Genomic DNA, 19891 nt, shown 5'->3' on the forward strand with positions numbered 1-19891 from the left:
TGTGTGTTGTTGAACATAAAGGCTACCGACCGTTGGTCAGTGAGGCGAGTGAATCTCCGGCCGGTCAGGTAATGCCTCCAATGCCGCACAGCTTCAACGATAGCTTGGGCCTCTTTTTTGACGGATGAGTGCCGAATTTCAGAGGCATGAAGGGTGCGGGAAAAGAATGCCACGGGCCTGCCTGCCTGATTGAGGGTGGCGGCAAGGGCAACGTCTGATGCGTCGCTTTCTATTTGGAAGGGCAGTGTTTCATCTACAGCGTGCATTGTGGCTGTGGCAATATTTTGGATTTGGATTTGTTTATTGTCACGTGTACCGAGGTACAGTGAAAAGTATTTTTCTGCGAGCAGCTCAACAGATCATTAAGTACATGAGAAGAAAAGGGAAGAAAAGAAAATACATAATAGGGCAACACAACATATACAATGTAACTACATAAGCACTGGCATCGGATGAAGCATACAGGGTGTAGTGTTAATGAAGTCAGTCCATAAGAGGGTCATTTAGGAGTCTGGTGACAGTGGGGAAGAAGCTGTTTTTGAGTCTGTTCGTGCGTGTTCTCAGACTTCTGTATCTCCTGCCCGATGGAAGAAGTTGGAAGAGTGAGTAAGCCGGGTGGGAGGGATCTTTGATTATACTGCCCGCTTTCCCCAGGCAGCGGGAGGTGTAGATGGAGTCAATGGATGGGAGGCAGGTTCGTGTGATGGACTGGGCGGTGTTCACGACTCTCTGAAGTTTCTTGCGGTCCTGGGCCGAGCAGTTGCCATACCAGGCTGTGATGCAGCCCGATAGGATGCTTTCTATGGTGCATCTGTAAATGTTAATGTGGACATGCCGAATTTCCTTAGTTTCCTGAGGAAGTATAGGCGCTGTTGTGCTTTCTTGGTGGTAGCGTTGACGTGGGTGGACTAGGACAGATTTTTGGAGATGTGCACCCCTAGGAATTTGGAACTGCTAACCATCTCCACCTCGGCCCCGTTGATGCTGACAGGGGTGTGTACAGTACTTTGCTTCCTGAAGTCAATTACCAGCTCTTTAGTTTTGCTGGCATTGAGGGAGAGATTGTTGTCGCTACACCACTCCACTAGGTTCTCTATCTCCCTCCTGTATTCGGACTCATCGTTATTCGAGATCCGGCCCACTATGGTCGTATCGTCAGCAAACTTGTAGATGGAGTTGGAACCAAGTTTTGCCACACAGTCATGTGCGTACAGGGAGTAGATTAGGGGGCTAAGTACGCAGCCTTGCGGGGCGCCGGTGTTGAGGACTATTGTGGAGGAGGTGTTGTTGTTCATTTTACTGATTGTGGTCTGTTGGTCAGAAAATCGAGGATCCAATTGCAGAGTGGGGAGCCAACTCCTAGGTTTTCGAGCTTTGATATGAGCTTGGCTGGGATTATGGTGTTGAAGGCGGAGCTGTAGTCAATAAATAGGAGTCTAATGTAGGAGTCCTTGTTTTCGAGATGCTCTAGGGATGAGTGTAGGGCCAGGGAAATGTCTGATGTGGACCGGTTGCAGCGGTATGCGAATTGCAGTGGATCAAGGCGTTCTGGGAGTATGGAGGTGATGTGCTTCATGATCAACCTCTTGAAGCACTTCATTACGACTGATAATATCAGCTCTGATCTGGGTGAAGGCCTGTTGGGCCTCGGCCGTCAGGGGAAACTGGGTGGACTGTGAGTGGGCGGGCCTTGTCCGCATAGTTTGGGACCCACTGCGCGTAATATGAAAAGAACCCCAGGCAGCGTTTGAGGGCCTTGGGGCAGTGGGGGAGGGGGAGCTCCATGAGGGTGCGCATGCGGTCGGGATCGGGCCCCAGAACTCCGTTCTGGACCACATAGCCGAGGATGGCTCAGCGGTTCGTGCTGAACACACACTTCGCCTTGTTCTAAGTGAGGTTTAGGAGAGTAGCGGTGCGGAGAAATTTAGCAAGGTTGGCGTCGTGGTCCTGCTGATCATGGCCGCAGATGGTGACATTGTCTAGGTACGGAAACGTGGCCTGCAAACCGCACTGGTCTCCCTTTGGAAGACCGAGACCCCGTTAGTGACGCCGAAGGGGACCCAAAGGAAGTGATATAGATGGCTGTCTGCCTCGAAGGCGGTGTATGGACGGTCCGATTTACAGATGGGGAGCTGGTGGTAGGCGGATTTCAGGTCCGCCGTTGAGAAGACCCGGTACTGTGCAATCTGGTTAACCATGTCAGATATGCGTGGGAGGGGGTACGCGTCGAGCTGCGTGCCCCTGTTGATGGTCTGGCTGTAGTCCACGACCATTCGGTGTTTCTCCCCAGATTTAACCACTACCACTTGAGCTCTCCAGGGGCTGTTGCTGGCCTTGATAATGCCTTCCCGAAGCAGCCGCTGGACTTCGGACTTGAAGACTGTCTTATCCTGGGTGCTATACCGTCTGCTCCTGGTGGCGACGGGTTTGCAATCTGGAGTTAGATTAACGAAGAGGGAAGGTGGGTCGACCTTTAGGCTCGCGAGACCGCACACAGTAAGGGGTGATAAGGGTCCGCCGAATTTAAGGGTTGCACTGGAAATCCAGGCCGAGGATAAGTGCAGCGCAGAGGTTAGGGAAAACGTAGAGGCAGAAGCCGTGGTATTCTACGCCCTGGACCATGAGCGTGACCGTACAGTGCCCCCGGATCGCTACGCAATGGGATCCGGAGGCCAGGGAGAATTTTTGATTGGCGGGGTGCATCGTGAGGGAGCAGTGCCTTACCGTATCCGGGTGTATAAAGCTCTCGGTGCTCCCGGAGTCCAGCAGGCAAGAGGTCACATGACCGTCGACTTTCACATGGTGGATGCGTTGGTCAGGTTATGCGGGCGGGACTGGTCTGGTCACCGCATTATAGGAAGGACGTGGAGGCTTTGGAGCGGGTGCAGAGGAGATTTACCAGGATGTTGCCTGGTATGGAGGGAAAATCTTATGAGGAAAGGCTGATGGACTTGAGGTTGTTTTCGTTGGAGAGAAGAAGGTTAAGAGGAGACTTAATAGAGGCATACAAAATGATCAGGGGGTTGGATAGGGTGGACAGTGAGAGCCTTCTCCCGCGGATGGATATGGCTGGCACGAGGGGACATAACTTTAAACTGAGGGGTAATAGATATAGGACAGAGGTCAGAGGTAGGTTCTTTACACAAAGAGTAGTGAGGCCGTGGAATGCCCTACCTGCTACAGTAGTGAACTCGCCAACATTGAGGGCATTTAAAAGTTTATTGGATAAACATATGGATGATAATGGCATAGTGTAGGTTAGATGGCTTTTGTTTCGGTGCAACATCGTGGGCCGAAGGGCCTGTACTGCGCTGTATTGTTCTATGTTCTATGTTCTATGGTCAAGTGACATGGAGGCGAGCCTTGGTTGGTCGTTGGATAATAGGGCGGCCGTTGAGTTCAGATCTTGGAACGCTGGTGGTGTCCATGTGCTGAGGGGTAGACAAGATGGTGACGCCCGGAGATCTTGGGGGTTACAAAATGGCGGCACCCATGGAACGCACATTGCGGGGGTGGAGCAAGATGGCGGTGCCCATGGAACGCACGTGTTGCGCGGAGGGGGAAGATGGCGGCGCCCACTGATCGCACATGGTCTGGGGGAGGAGAGGATGGCGGCGCCCATTGTCCATGACTTGGGGTGGGGGGGGGGAATCGCGGCCACTGAGCGGGCCTGGCACACCGCGGCGAAGTGGCCCTTCTTCCCGCAGGCTTTACAAAGGGCAGCGCGGGCCGGGCAGCGTTGGCGGGGGTGCTTTTGCTGGCTGCAAAAGTAGCATCAGGGACCCCCGGGGATTGCTGGCTGGCATGTAGCGCAGGCGTATTGTGTGGGCAGTGCCCCCACAGGGGCGGCTGCCTGCGAGGTCCATGAAGCCTAGGAGGGGTGGGCCGCGCGGCTGGGGGCGTAGGACTGGGTGTTGCGCAGGGCGACCGTCATGGAGAGCGCTAGCGTTTTAGTCTCTGCGAGGTCACGCGTGGCCCCTTCTAGGAGCCGCTGACGGATGATATCTGACCCAATTCCGGTCACAAAGGCGTCCCTCATAAGGAGGTCTGAGTGTTCCTTAGCTGTAACGTCCTGGCAGTCACAGACCCGGACTAGTGGGATTAGGGCCCTCCAGAAGTCTTCTGTGGACTCACCCGGTTGTTGAGAACGAGTTGAGAGCGCGTGCCTGGCGACGAGCATGTTTGTCTTCTGCTCATAATTGTCCTCGAGTCGAGTCATGGCTTCGGCGTAGTTTGGCGCATCCTGGATCAGCGGGAAGACTTTGGAGCTGAGCCTGGAATATAAGATCTGGATCTTCTGAGCCTCTGGAACAGGGGTCGGCGCCGCGTTGATATACGCTTCAAAGCAAGCTAGCCAGTGCTGCAAGTCCTTTCTGGCGTCGTTTGAGTGCGGATCCAGCTGCAGGAGGTCCATCCTTCGAAACTGATACCAATAAATTGAGGCACGATCAATTTGACTTTAAGACGAAAGTTGAATCCAAACTGAGGCTTTACTTGTATCAGATTTGTGGCCTCCCACAGCAGCTGGCAAAATGGCTGCGAGCTGGAGGACTCGTATATTATACCCCGCCTCCTGGGCGGAGCCAGCAGGCAGGGGCCACAGGCGAACCTGTACTGCAGGTTCTACCGTACAACCTCTAATATAAGTACAACAGTGGTTTACCACACAGATCTTGAGCGAGAACCTGGGAGTTGACCAGGCACAGCCATCGCAAGAAGAAAGGGCCCAGGGATTCGAACCCAGAGAAGAGATCAACATCGAGTGATCAAAACCTGCCAGCCTCCTTCACTAAGTGTGGGTAAAACCCAAAGCTCAGCTGTGAGTCTGAGTCATATTTTGTCGAGTAATAGAATTGTTAATAAAATTGCGTAAAACTGTGAACCTGTTTTGGCTTTTGTTCATCTCACAAATAAGGTCACCCGAGTAAAACTTTTAAGTAGACTGGTTGAACGCATCAGAGGTTTCAAAGGTACACCATAACTATAGAAGTTCATAAGGCCTGAGAAGGTAAATCCAAAATAAGTTTAATTCAACAAACACAAGTAAAGGCCGCATAGTGATTTACAGCTCCAAGGTCCCAAATGGGACTACTGTTCTAGTCGGTCCCAGTCTGAGCTGGATTTTATGAGGCGATTTCGATGAACCACAGCTGATGGGCCTCCGCCCACTTGTGGGGGAGCTCGTATTCCATGAGTCCCACAGGAGGATCAATTGGGGTGTCCCCGTGGGTCTCGTGAGGGTTATTATAATAACTGTCCCAGTAACCCAGTCTGTATCAATGTGAATTCATAATTAGTCCAGTAATAAAGCCTGCAAACGGAAATCAATGTCATTGGTACCAAACTCAAACTCCATTGCATAGCCACCAAAGCCATCCCCTTCTCTAGTAACTGACTGAGACTGAACCAGACTGTTCACAGCCTTGGCATCATAGCTGACATGGAGATGAGTTTTCTGTATATTTGTTCTTCATCACCAAGGCCATCTACTTCCGCCTCTGTAACATCGCTCCACTCTGCCCCACCTCAGCTCAGCTGTTACTGCAACCCTTAGGGGCTGGTTTAGCACAATGGGCTAAATAGCTGGTTTGTGAAGCAGACCAAGGCCAGCAGCGCGGGTTCAATTCCTGTACCAGCCTCCCCGAACAGGCGCCGGAATGAGGCGACTAGGGGCTTTTCACACTAACTTCATTTGAAGCCTACTTGTGACAATAAGCGATTTTCATTTCATTATCCGTGCCATTGTAACTTCTAGAGTTGACTTTTCCAATACCCAAAACGCAGTTGCAGTATACTAACTCAAATCAAGTCCTATTCACCCATCACATTTGTACTCTCTGCACTACACTGGCTCCCAGTCGGAGTACACCTCAGTTTAAAACTTCAGCTTTCACTGTGACTCTGCCTCTCTTTGTAACCTCCTCCTGCCCCACAACCCTTTGATTCTAGCTTCTTGTACATTCCCCATTTCCTTTTCTTTCACTAAACCATCAACTGTCTGGCCCGAAAGCTATGGAATTCCCCCCCTAACCCCCTCTGCCCTTCCTTTCAGATGATCATTAAAACCCAGGTCTTTTACTAGGCTTTTGGACATCTAAGCTCACATTGCCGTACGTAGCTCAATGTCAAATTCTGCCTGATAATTCAAATGGATGTTTTGCTATATTAAATGCGCTATATAAATAAAAGTTGTTTTGTGGTATCAATCTAAATACGTAACTAATTCAATAACACGGCCTGTATCAATACATGATGATATTATAGACAAATGTTGTGCCCTGGATCCTGGTGTAGGAATAAAGGAAAAGAAGAAGCCTGTTCAAACATGCTGATTGAATGGCAGATCAGTGTATGAAATCCAAACACTTGCCATGGGTCCTTATTCCTTAATACCTTTGACTCGCAAAAGTCTATCGCTCTCTGCAGTAAAATTAATGGAGTTGGCATCTAATGCTTTTTGTGGGAGTGTTCTACACTTCGACCACCCTTTGGGTAAAGAAACGTTCCTGACTTCTATCCTAAATGGTCTGACTTTGATTTTAATGTTAGGATGGCAAGGTAGCACAATGGTTAACACTGCTGCCTCACAGCGCCAGGTTCACTTCCAGCCTTGGGTCACTGTCTGTGTGGAGTTTGCACGTTCTCCCCATGTCTGTGTGGGTTTCCTCCGGGTGCTCCGATTTCCTCCCACAGCCCAAAGACGTGCAGGTTAGGTGAATTGGCCATGCTAAGTTGCCCCTTTGTGTCCAGGAATGTGTGGCTTACAGGGTTGCGGGGATGGGGATGGGATAAGCCTGGGCGGGTACTCACACAGAAGGTCGGTGCAAACTCGATGGGCTGAAAGGCCTCCTTCTGCAGTGTCGGGATTCGATGACTTCTATGCCTTTGGCCTAGACTCTTCCAGCCTGGAGTCTGACCAGAGCTCTATGCAGCTGTAATACATATTTCACCTTTTTGTATTCCAGGTCTCCTGAGGTAAAGACCAACTTTCAAAATTTCCAATATATTCTGCCAGAGGGCAAGCTTCCATGCTAGCAAGGCAAATTCAGAAAACGTATCCTTGCTTGCATCAGAATTTTTTTTACTGTTGCTTCCTGTTGTTGAAGAATTTTTTTGGGAAGGGGCAGGGACTGAGAATTAAAAGAGCATGACTACTCTTCCAAGTATGAGGTTTTATATGATGGTTATTTTTTTTAATGCCTCCTTGAATTCAAGATATAATGGAGAGGGACATGGGATTTATTTCTACTTCTGCCCAGTCATAGGTCTTTGAGACCTGGTTGTCATGGGGACTGGGGTCCCAGGTGAAGTCCTATTGAAAGCCAAGTGCCAACATTCACAGCTGAACAGAGAGGAAAGAGGAGCTGTTCTTGCTACTTGCAGACATACTGCCTGAGAGAGAGAGAGAGAGGGAGGGAGAGTGCTGGAAGGTGGTTCAGGGATTCTCAGAAGACTGCAGGAAATAACTTTCAACAGACATTAGATGTTACAACTCAGTGAAATAGGGAGAAGCGAGCGTATTGGAAACTGGGAGTAATTTTGGAATGGTTGGCATAAAGACTACAGGCGTGCTCTAACCAAATTGGAACAGAGTCCCGTGACAAGCGCATTTAGCCGAGTGTTTCCCAGCACTCTAAGTGCTGAGAAAGACCATGCTATCGATCGGGATAAAAGCAAACTACCGCGGATGCTGGAATCTGTAACGAAAACAGAAAATACTTGACAATCTCAGCAGGTCTAACAGCATCTGTGGAGAGAGAACGGAGCTAACGTTTCGAGTTTGGATGACTCTTTGTCAAAGCTATCGGGTTTCTATCTATCGGGATTCTGTTTCAATTTGGGGCCTCAGTGGGAAACGCCATGCCTAGGGCCACACTTAGTCCCGTTTCCTGCACTGAGGAGCTCCGCTCGCCAGAGCAGGAGGAGATCGGGATGCCATTTTTAAATGGCGTCCTGATCTCTCGAACCCCCGAGATTCCTGAACCCTGCAAAGCCCTAACTCACCTGTCAGGGGGTCCTTGGGGCTCCCCTGCACCCCACTTCACACACAGAGGGTACCCCCATGCCCGATCCCCGCTGCCAGAAAAATGCCAGCCTAGCGCCTTGGCACTGCCACGAGGGCACCATGACAGTTCCAGGTTGGCACATGGGTGGAACTGCCAGGCTGGCACTGCCAAGGTGCCCGGGTGGCACCAGCAGGCCAGCATGCCACCAGCAAGCCAGCGTGCCACCCTGCCCAAAGGGCAACCACTTGGGGCCTCCGATCCCCTGATAGACCCCCCCACAACTGCTGTTGTGTCTGGTCCCTCGCTTGCCCGAGGTCTCCGAGGCGAAGGGGTTAGATCCCAACACCTTGGGTAGATCAGAGGGGCGCATATTAGAGTGAGACTAGCTGTTGTATGAGAAACGGTTGAGGACTCTGGGTCTGTACTCGGTGGAGTTTTTGAAGGATGAGGGGGGATCTTATTGAAACTTACAGAATACTGCGAGGCCTGGATAGAGTGGACGTGGAGAGGATGTTTCCGCTTGTGGGAAAAACTAGAAGCAGAGGACACAATCTCAGACTAAAGGGACAATCCTTTAAAACAGAGATGAGGAGGAACTTCTTCAGCCAGAGGGTGGCGAATCTGTGGAACTCTTTGCCGCAGAAGGCTGTGGAGGCCACATTGACTGAGTGTCTTTAAGACAGAGATAGATAGGTTCTTCATCAATAAGGGGATCAGGGGTTATGGGGAGAGGGCAGGAAAATGGGGATGAGAAAATATCAGCCATGATTGAATGGTGGAGCAGACTCGATGGGCCGAGTGGCCTAATTCTGCTCCTATGTCTTATGGTCTCACTCTAATATGCAGATTTGCAAAATGGGCAGGATACAGATTGCGATGCCTCATGAGATTGTGTTAGATCCCACGAGGCGTGGTAAGCCGGGTAGATCTCCCGGCAGCGCCGCCTTTCAGGCATCTGGTAGATCGCACCCTACAATTCCAAGGAGAGTGTGACATAACATATAAACATGGCGTGGGGTTATTTGGTTGGGTTAGGAAGTTAAGGGGAGACATCTTTTCAGTTGCTTTGTTGCTCACTAAGTAGTATTCAGTCGTTGTTGATTTTGGCCGGCTTGTTTTTTTTAAAATATATTTATTAAGAATTTTTAAACAACATTTTTCACCCTTACAAACAAACCTTCCCCCCTGTAACAAAAAGAAAGAAAGCTCATATAGCAAGACATGAACATGGTAAATCGATATGATACAGAGCTTTGTACACTGGATTCCTCCCGTATGTCAGTTTTCCGGTCCATTCATGTATTTTCTTGCTTGAATGCCCCCCAAATAACCCCCCCCCCCCCCCCCCCCCTGGGTTGCTGCTGCTGCTGACCGACCTTCATCTAACGCTCCATGAGATGGTCTAGGAATGGTTGCCACCGCCTGTAGAACCCCTGCGCAGACCCTTTCAAGGTAAACTTTATCCTCTCCAACTTGATAAACCCAGCCATGTCATTTATCCAGGCCTCCACGCTGGGGGGCTTCGCCTCCTTCCACATTAGCAAGATCCTTCGCCGGGCTACTAGGGACGCAAAGACCAGAATACCGGCCTCTTTCGCCTCCTGCACTCCCAGCTCGTCCACTACTCCAAATAGGGCTAGCCCCCAGCTTGGCTTGACCCGGACTTTCACCACCTTAGATACTGTTCCCGCCACTCCCCTCCAGAACCCCTCCAGTGCCAGGCATGACCAAAACATATGGACGTGGTTTGCCGGACTTCCTGAGCACCTCCCACATCTGTCCTCCACCCCAAAGAACATACTCAGCCTCGCCCCCGTCATATGCGCTCTATGAACCACCTTAAGTTGTATCAGGCTAAGCCTGGCACACGAGGAAGAGGAATTAACCCTACTTAGGGCATCAGCCCATATCCCCTCCTCATTCTCCTCCCTCAACTCCTCCTCCCATTTACCCTTCAGCTCCTCTACCAAAGCCTCCCCCTCTTCTTTCATCTCCTGGTATATCACCGACACCTTGCCCTCTCCGACCCACACACCCAAAATCACCCTGTCCTGAATCCCCTGTGCCAGGAGCAACGGGAATTCCCTCACCTGTCGCCTCACAAACGCCCTCACTTGCATGTACCTGAAAGCATTTCCCGGGGGTAGCCCAAACTTCTCCTCCAGTGCCCCTAGGCTCGCAAACGTCCCATCAATGAACAGGTCCCCCATTCTTCTAATCCCTACCCGATGCCAGCTCTGAAACCCCCCCGTCCATCCTCCCTGGGACAAACCGATGGTTACCGCTGATCGGGGACCACACCGAGGCTCCCATTGCACCCCTATGCCGTCTCCACTGGCCCCAGATCTTTAGCGTTGCCGCCACCACCGGACACGTGGTGTACCTTGTCGGCGAGAGCGGCAGCGGTGCCGTCACCAGCGCCCCCAGACTCGTTCCTTTGCAGGACGCCATCTCCAACCTCTTCCATGCCGCCCCCTCTCCCTCCATCACCCACTTACGGATCATCGCCGCATTGGCTGCCCAGTAGTAGCCACCCAGATTCGGCAACGCCAACACTCCTCTGTCCCTACCGCGCTCCAGAAACCCCCTCCTTACCCTCGGGGTCTTATTCGCCCACACAAAACCCATAATGCTCCTGCCTACCCTCTTAAAAAAGGCCTTGGTGATCACGATTGGAAGGCACTGGAACACAAAAAGAAACCTCGGGAGGACCACCATTTTGACCGACTGCACTCTACCCGCTAGCGAGAGCGGCAACATGTCCCATCGTTTGAAGTCCTCCTCCATCTGCTCTACCAGCCTCGTTAAATTAAGTTTATGTAAGGCCCCCCCCAACTCCTAGCTATTTGGATCCCCAAGTACCAAAAGCTCCTTTCCACCCTCCTCAACGGTAGATCGTCTATCCCCCTTTCCTGGTATCCTGACTGTACTACAAAGAACTCACTCTTCCCTACATTGAGCTTATGGCCCGAAAAATCCCCAAACTCCCTTAGGAGTCTGCATGACCTCCACCATCCCCTCCACTGGATCCACCACATACAACAAGAGGTTGTCTGCGTAAAGCGACACTCGATGCTCCTCTCCCCCTCGGACCACCCCCCTCCATTCCCTAGACTCCCTTAATGACATGGCCAAGGGTTCAATTGCTAACGCAAACAACAGGGGGACAGGGGGCACCCCTGCCTCGTCCCTCGATACAGCCGAAAATACTCCGACCTCCGCCGATTCGTAACCACACTCGCCACCGGGGCTCTATATAGGAGCTTAACCCAGCTAATAAACCCTCCCCCGAACCCAAACCTCCGCAGCACTTCCCAGAGGTACTCCCACTCTACTCGGTCAAAGGCCTTCTCCGCGTCCATAGCCGCCACTATCTCCGCCTCTCCCTCCTCCGATGGCATCATTATCACGTTTAGGAGCCGCCGCACATTGGCGTTTAGCTGCCTGCCCTTTACAAATCCCGTCTGGTCCTCGTGAATCACCCCCGGAACACAGTCCTTGATCCTCGTAGCCAGCACTTTTGCCAGCAACTTAGCATCCACGTTGAGGAGCGAGATCGGCCTGTACGACCCACATTGTCCTTATCCCGCTTCAGGATCAAAGAGATCATCGCCTCAGACATTGTAGGGGGGCAGGGTCCCTCCCTCCCTTGCCTCATTAAAAGTCCTCACCAGCAACGGGGCTAACAGGTCTACGTACTTCCTATAGAACTCAACCGGGAACCCATCCGGTCCTGGGGCCTTCCCTAGCTGCATACTCCCCAGACCTTTAATCAGCTCCTCAAACCCAATTGGTGCCCCCAAACAGGCCACCTCCTGCTCCTCCACCCTCGGGAACCTCAGTTGGTCCAAGAATCGTCGCATCCCCTCTTCCCCCGCTGGGGGCTGGGATCTGTACAGCTCCTCATAGAAGGCCTTGAATGCCTTGTTTACTTTCATCGCACTCCGCACCGTAGCTCCCCTTCCATCCTTGACTCCACCTATCTCCCTTGCTGCCATCCTCTTACGGAGCTGGTGTGCCAGCATCCGGCTCGCCTTCTCCCCATACTCGTACGTCGCCCCCTGTGCTTTCCTCCACTGTGCCTCTGCCTTCCCTGTGGTCAACAGGTCGAACTCCGTCTGGAGATTTCGCCTTTCCCTAAGTAGTCCCTCTTCAGGGGCCTCTGCATATCTCCTGTCCACTCTTAAAATCTCCCCCACTAACCTCTCCCTTTCCCTGCCCTCTCTCTTCTCCCTATGAGCCCTGATAGAGATTAACTCTCCCCTGACCACCGCCTTCAGCACCTCCCATACTACCCCCACCTGCACCTCCCCGTTGTCGTTGGCCTCCAAGTACCTTTCAATGCACCCCCTCACCCTCCCGCACACCGCCTCATCTGCCAGCAGTCCCATATCCAACCGCCACAACGGGCATTGGTCCCTCTCCTCTCCCAACTCCAGTTCCACCCAGTGCGGGGCGTGATCTGAAATGGCTATGGCCGAATACTCCGTTCCCTCGACTTTCGGGATCAGCGCCCTGCCCAGAACAAAAAAATCTATCCGGGAGTAGGCTTTGTGCACGTGGGAGAAAAAATAAAATTCCCTGGCCTGCGGCCTGGCAAACCTCCACGGATCCACTCCCCCCATCTGATCCATAAACCCCCTGAGCACCTTGGCCGCAGCCGGCATCTTTCCGGTCCTAGATCTGGAGCGATCCAGTGCTGGGTCCAACACCGTGTTGAAATCCCCACCCATTATCAAGCTTCCTACCTCTAGGTCCAGAATGCGCCCCAACATACGCTTCACGAATCCAGGATCGTCCCAGTTCGGGACGTATACATTTACCAATACCATCCACGTCCCCTGCAACCTACCGCTCACCATCACGTATCAACCTCCATTGTCCACTACAATATTCTTGGCCTCAAACGACACCCGCTTCCCCACCAATATTGCCACCCCTCTGTTCTTTGCATCCAGCCCCGAATGGAACACCTGTCCTACCCATCCCTTTCTTAACCTGACCTGGTCTGTCACCTTCAAATATGTCTCCTGGAGCATGACCATGTCTGCCTTCAGTCCCTTTAAGTGCGCGAACACTCAGGCCCTCTTTACCAGCCCATTCAGGCCCCTCACATTCCACGTTATCAGCCGGATTGCCCCCCCCCCCCCACCCCCACCGACTAGCCATCACCTTTTCTAGGCCAGTCCCGTGCCCGCGCCGCCCTCACCCTCCAGTCCCCCAGACGGGGGACCCTTGCCCCGACCACCTCTACTGTGTCCAATTCCCCCTCGGCCAGTGCAGCAGCAACCCTAATCCCCCCCCCCCCCCCCCCCCCCCCCGGCCAGACCCGGGTCTAGCTCTTTTGCTCCCCCCATAACACTCCCGTAAGCCAGCTGACTCCTGCTGACCCCGGGTTCCCCCGCCGTCCCACTGACCCCCCGTGTGGGAATCTCCCCTCCCCAACAATCCATGTGCGCTCCTCCGCTCCCCCCCCCCCCCCCCGCCGTCCTTCCCTAGCGCGGGAAAAAGCCCGCGCTTTCCTGAGCCTGCCCCGCCCCCTCTGGCGCAGCTCCTGTCGCGGCCTTATCTCATTTCCCCCATCCCCGAGCCTCCCCTCCCTCCAGCACCGGCGCCCACCTTCTCGCACAGACTTCTCACCCGATCCCTTTCCCCATCCCCATCCATCACCCAACCCGTGGAACATTTCCTGCACGTGATTAAAACCCTGTGTACAACAAACATCCAACATCACCCCCCACCCCCACAAACCCTCAGTTTGAGTCCAACTTTTCAGTTTGGATAAAGGTCCAAGCCTCCTCAGGCGTTTCAAAGTAGTGATGTTGATCCCGGAATGTGACCCACAATCGCGCTGGCTGCAGCATTCCGAATCTCACTCCCTTCCGATGCAGCACCGCCTTGGCCCGGTTGAAACCCGCTCTCTTCTTTGCCACCTCCGTGCTCCAGTCCGGGTAGATTCGGATCTCCGCATTCTCCCAGCTGCTGCTCCACTCTTTCTTGGCCCATCTCAAGACCCTCTCTCTGTCCGTGAAACGGTGAAACCTCACCACAATCGCCCTTGGCGGCACGTTGGCCTTGGGCCTCCTCGCCAGCACCCGATGTGCCCCATCCAGCTCCAGAGGCCTCGGAGGGGCCTCCGCACCCATCAGCGACTCAAGCATCGTGCTCGCATATGCCCCGGCATCGGCCCCTCCACTCCTTCAGGGAGACCCAGGATCCGAAGATTCTTTCTCCTCGACCTGTTCTCCAGGTCTTCGAATCTTTCCGCCCACCTTTTGTGCAGTGCCTCGTGCACCTCCACTCTCACCGCCAGGCCCAAGATCTCATCGTCGTTCTCATCGACTTTTTTCTGCACCTCCTGGATCTTTACCTCGTGGGCCTTCTGGGTCATCCCTAATCCTTCGATCGCCGACAGCATAGGCGCCAGCATCTCTTTCCGCAGCTCCTCAAAACAGCGCTTGATAAACTCTTGCAGCTCCGGCCCGCCTTCCACTTTATCTCTGGCCGCTGCCATCTTGTTTTTCTTCCCTTGCTGCTCCAACGCCACTTTTTTTAGCCGTTCCACTTCTTGTCCGTTCCATATACAGTGAAGGGGGACCTTTCTCTCACCTTCCCACACGGGACGTCTTCGAAAAATTCACGTTGGGGCTCCTCTGGAGAGCACGAAAGTCCGTGATCGCGGGAGCTGCTGAAACGTGCGGCTTAGCTCCGCATCGCCGCAACCGGAAGTGGTCTTGGCCGGCTTGTTGAAGTAAAAGTTTTAAAACTTGAAATCTGTTTGTATGATTCCTTTAAGTCAGTCACTGGGAATTCAAGTTATATTTTAAAGTTATCAGTCTCGAGGGGAATTGTAACAATATTTGATGGGAAGAAGATTACAGAGCTATAGAGAAAGAGTGGGGGAATGGGGATAAACCGATGGCTCTCCCAAGAGTCCACGGACATGACGAGCTGAATCGCCTCCTTCTGCACTGCACCCATTTCATTAACATTTGATTTATTCTTTGTCCTTTTCCACCAGCTTTTAATGATTTCTGTACTTGGGAGTCTTAAATCTCGCTGCTCATTCCCAACTCCTAGTTTCTTACTCATTAGGAAATACTCTGACCCTGCTCTTTTCCCTTTGAAGTGGATGATTTTACACTTCCCCACATTAAACTTCATCTGACACTCACTGAATCAATGTGCCATTTCAACCTACTGCTCCCAGCTACACGGGTTACTGTACCACATATAACTTAAGCATTGTCAGCAATTTAGGGATACAACTCTCTTTTCCTTCATATAATATGCTCATTTACTCTACATTGAACGTACAAACGGAATGTTTTTCAGTGGCAGACATTTACTTACTCCCGTCCCATTCTGGATGGAATCACACTTTGCAAACTAACCGGCACTGAATTTAGTTGGGAATTTCTATCAGGCCTTGGAGGGGCCCATGGCTAAGAGGTCCCATAGGTGCAGTGCTTCCGCGAAGAGTTATCCTCTCGGTGGAGTGGTCCCTATTAGTGGAGTGGCCCCCATTGGAAGAACGCCACCCCCCCCCCCCCACCACCCGGCAGAGTAACCCCCATCGGCAGAGACCCCCCCCCGCCCCCTCCCCCCAACCCCGTGGAGTGGCCCCCATTGGCTCACTGGCTCCCCACCAGAAGAGTGCCTCTCCCCGCCCTCTGCCCAGATGGAGTGGCTACATCAGTATCTCGCATCCACATGTCTTACCTCCACACCTTCGTGTTGCCGTAGTAATGTCTGCACCTGATTCAAGTCATGGCCATAGTCATCAGTGCCCAGTGTGCTGTCCTTCTCCTGGATCCAGGCCTTCAGTTCAGACACATCATAGTCGAATCGGTGAACCTGGTGTGCCGCTCGGAGATTCTGGAGAGAGGGTGCAGTGTCAGTTAAAACTGGAGCCCCTTCCACCCAGCGGAGACAATTACGAATAGCTGCCAGCCAGAATAATTGCATTATTTTGAGACAAGCAGAATGATAGAGGGGAGAGACCACACCCGACTTTCCATTCTTGTCCCCGTTCATTTCTTCCCCATCTCTCCTGAGTTGTGTTGGGGTTCAGTCGCAGATTAACATTCTGCAGGAAGCTAACCTCCACATGGCTGCTCTGAGCTGCATCATTATGGAGAGCATCACAGTCGAACATGACGGTCAGCTCCTGCTTGATAGTAACAAGGAACAGGCTTCCCGGCTCATTTCCCCCATTCACAGGCTTGTGTGTTCAAGCTCCACTGCAGGACACATGATCCAGGCTGACACTCCAGAGCAGTAATGAGGGAGTGCTGCACTGTCAGAGGTGCTGTTCCTTTTTTAAAGAATATTAAAGAGTTTCTATCAGCCTGTCCCACCAATGTAAGCCGATATTTATCGAATGCGTGACATGATTGGAGTTCTCCCAGTGTTTTCTCTCTCAATCCACACCATACAAACAGTGACTGGTCATGGATGCTCTCATGCTTTGTGTGAGATCTTCGAGTGTGCAGATTGCCCATTAAACAACTGCTCAAGCTTTGGAAAGTCATCAATTGGCTGTGCTAAGGATGGGATAAGACGGTGTATAAATACAAGCTTAACCTTTCTCTGCCAAGTATTTCCAGCATTCTCGATTTTAATTTCTGATTCTGTCCCTGCCTCTTGATCCACTCGAAATTGGCTGGTGCAGCAGAGACTGGCTATCGAACCTGCAATGATCTGTCTTTTTTTTTTAAATTTAGAGTACCTAATTAATTTTTTCCAATTAAGGGGCAATTTAGCGTGGCCAATCCACCTACCCTGCACATTTTTTTTCGGTTGTGGGGTGAGACCCACACAAACACAGGGAGAATGTGCAAACTCCACACAGACAGTGACCCAGAGCAAGGATCGAACCTGGGACCGTGGCGCCGTGAGGCAGCAATGAATGATGTGTCTTTCAATGAGTCATTAAACCAAGTGCTTGTCAGCCCTCTCAGGTGAATGTAAAAGATTGAAGAGGTGCAGAGGGTTTCTCCCGGTGCCTTGGCCAATGTTTATCACTCAAGCGAGGAGATTATCTGGCCATTATCACATTGTTGTTTGTGGGATCCTGCTGCGCGCAAATTGGCTGCTGCACTTCCTAGAATGACTCCCATTTCAAATTCCCTTCAACTGTTGTCAAGTGCTTTGGGAGGTTCTGAAAGGCCCTTCTGGAACCAACACCACAGCAGGAGTGCAGTCACCCAATGCACCACTGAGGGGTGCTGCAGACCAGAATGTAGCTTCTTGCTAGTGGCTTTGGAGGTGCTGATGCTGAGCGAGATCTCCCCAGCCTCCCAACAATTGTGGATCAGTCACATGAGGTTAATCTGTTGAAGTCCTCTCAGACTGTTGTTATTCCCATTATTCCCTTACAATAAACCAGTGACAATGATTTTAACCCAACTTGCTCGGTGAATAACCTGTTTACTGGGTAGCTGAAGTGTTCCAAGTTACTCATCTTCCCTGGAGCTGACAAATCGCCATTTTGACCATTTCAACTGAGCATGCAGCTCGCACAGCTGGCCAAAGCTGGCAGAGTCCTCCTTATCCTGGATGGAGGATCTCAATGATGTCATTGGGATCAACTGCAATTTTAACAGTGGTCTCAGCAGGACGATCCGGAGAGTAACTCACTGGGACAAGACAACCCAATGGGAGGTAGGTGACAGAGCAGGCCCACTCCAGTCAGGGGCATTTCTGCATCTCGATTATACTCTCCTTCTGGGGCTGGGGGAGTAGGATTGTCTCCTGGTTACAAGGAACAGTGGTTTTCATCATGTGTAGGAAATGCTAACTGACTGTGGATCTTTCTGCGGGTATGGGGAAACTCTCACACTCACATCCAGATACACTTACTGTCTGGTGTGAAATGGGGGTTCACATGACCCATGTAATTCCATGTCTCGGGGTTGTTTGTGGGATTAACACACCATCAATTTAAACAGCTTTCAGATCAGCTGAACAACGGTGCTTTGTGAAACGGGTCACTCACCCATATTTTAAGGATTTGAGAATGTTGGTTTAGTCACAGTTTATAGCAATAAAGTGATTGAAGAGCTTAAGTGGACCATATAACCATAGTAACAGAATTATTGGGAGAGATTCAAATAAACATAAGTATATCTTCTTGACGCCGTGTTATCTGAAGTATGCATTTTTAAATTATGTATTTTTGTGTTGGAATGCATGAATGAGAGATCAAAAGTAGAATTTCCAGTAAACTAGTGTTTGCTATAGTCAGGCTAGAATTGTGAAGCTTGGTAATTGAAATCTTGGAAAGAATTGTGAACTCAGTACTAAAGAATCATCATATGGAATTGTGTTGTATGATTTGACTGAATATTTATACTGGATTGTACAACATGGGCTTGTGAAAGACAAAGGTGATTCCATAGTTCTTACAACGAAAGACTGCTTCAAGTACAGTAATGAAAAAGAGAGCAGGAAAGCAGTCCAACAACAAGGTCCGAATTCACACCCTGACCTACCCGCTATCAGGGTCTGAATTCACACCCCGGCATACTCACCGTCAGAGTCTGAATTCACATTCACACCCCGGCATTCTCGCTATCAGGGTCTGAATTCACGCTCACACCCTGGAACATTCACTATCAGGGTCCAAATTCACACATACCACAGTACACATTACCAGGGTCTGAATTCACACACTCACCCTGCCACACTCGCTATCAGGGTCCAAATTCACACTCACCGTCTGGCACGCCCGCTATCATGTCTGAATTCACATTCACACCCCGGCACACTCGTTATCAAGGTCTGAATTCACACTCACACCCCAGCACACTTCAGTATCTGAATTCACACTCACACTCTGGCACACTGCCTATCAGGACCTAAATTCACACTCACACCCTGGCACACTCACTATCAGAATCTGAATTCACACTCTCAATCTGGCACACACTCTCAGGGTTCGAATTTACACTCCCACTCCGGCAGACCCACCATCAGAATCCAAATTCACACACTCACCCTGGCACACTCAATATCAGGGTCTGAATTTATACTCACACCCCAGTACACTCACTATCAAGATCTGAATTCACGCTCACACCCCGGCACACTCGCTATCAGGGTCTGAATTCACGTTCACACCCTGGAACACTCACTATCAGGATCCAAATTCACACTCATACCCCGGTACACTCATTATCAGGGCCTGAATTCACACTCTCACCCTGCTACACTCGCTATTAGGGTCTGAATTCACACTCACACCCCGCACGCCCGCTATCAGGGTCTGAATTCACATTCCACCCAGGCACATCCCAGCACACCCCTATCAAGGTCTGAATTCACACTCTAAATCCAGCACACTCACTATCAGGGTCTGAATTCACACTCACACCTCTGCATACTCACTATCAGGATCTGAATTCTCACACACACACCTCAGCACACTCACTATCAGGATCTGAATTCACATTGAGACTCCGGCATACTCACAATCAGGGTCTGAATTCACACACACCCCGGCACACTCGCTATCAGGGTAGGACTTCATACACAGCCCAGCACATTTGCTATCAGGGTTTGAATTCATACTCACACTCAGGCTAACTCACTATCAGGATCTGAATTCTCACACACACCTCGGCACACTCACCATCAGGATGTGAATTCACACTCACACCCTGGCACACCCCTATCAAGGTCTGAATTCACACTCGCTATCAGGTACTGAATTCACACTCACACCCCAGCACACTGACTATCAGGGTAGGAGTTCACACACTCACCCCGGCACACTTGCTATCAGGGTCTGAATTCATAAAAAAAATTTAAAAATTTAGAGTACCCAATTCATTTTTTCAATTTAGGGGCAACTTAGCGTGGCCAATCCACCTAACCTGCAA

At 51.2% G+C, this 19891-nt stretch overlaps 1 protein-coding gene across 1 annotated transcript in view; it reads right to left on the reverse strand.

Annotated features, from left to right (window-relative positions):
- sptbn5 (spectrin, beta, non-erythrocytic 5) overlaps window positions 1-19891 on the reverse strand; it is a 400397-nt gene that overhangs the window by 75592 nt on the left and 304914 nt on the right. Inside the window, exon 58 of the mRNA XM_072486950.1 lies at window positions 15729-15884. Coding sequence (XP_072343051.1) covers window positions 15729-15884 — 156 coding nt within the window. The remainder of the gene's footprint in view (window positions 1-15728; window positions 15885-19891) is intronic.

The sequence above is a fragment of the Scyliorhinus torazame genome, chromosome 2 (assembly GCF_047496885.1).
Source record: "Scyliorhinus torazame isolate Kashiwa2021f chromosome 2, sScyTor2.1, whole genome shotgun sequence".
In the NCBI taxonomy this organism is placed as follows: Eukaryota; Metazoa; Chordata; class Chondrichthyes; order Carcharhiniformes; family Scyliorhinidae; genus Scyliorhinus; species Scyliorhinus torazame.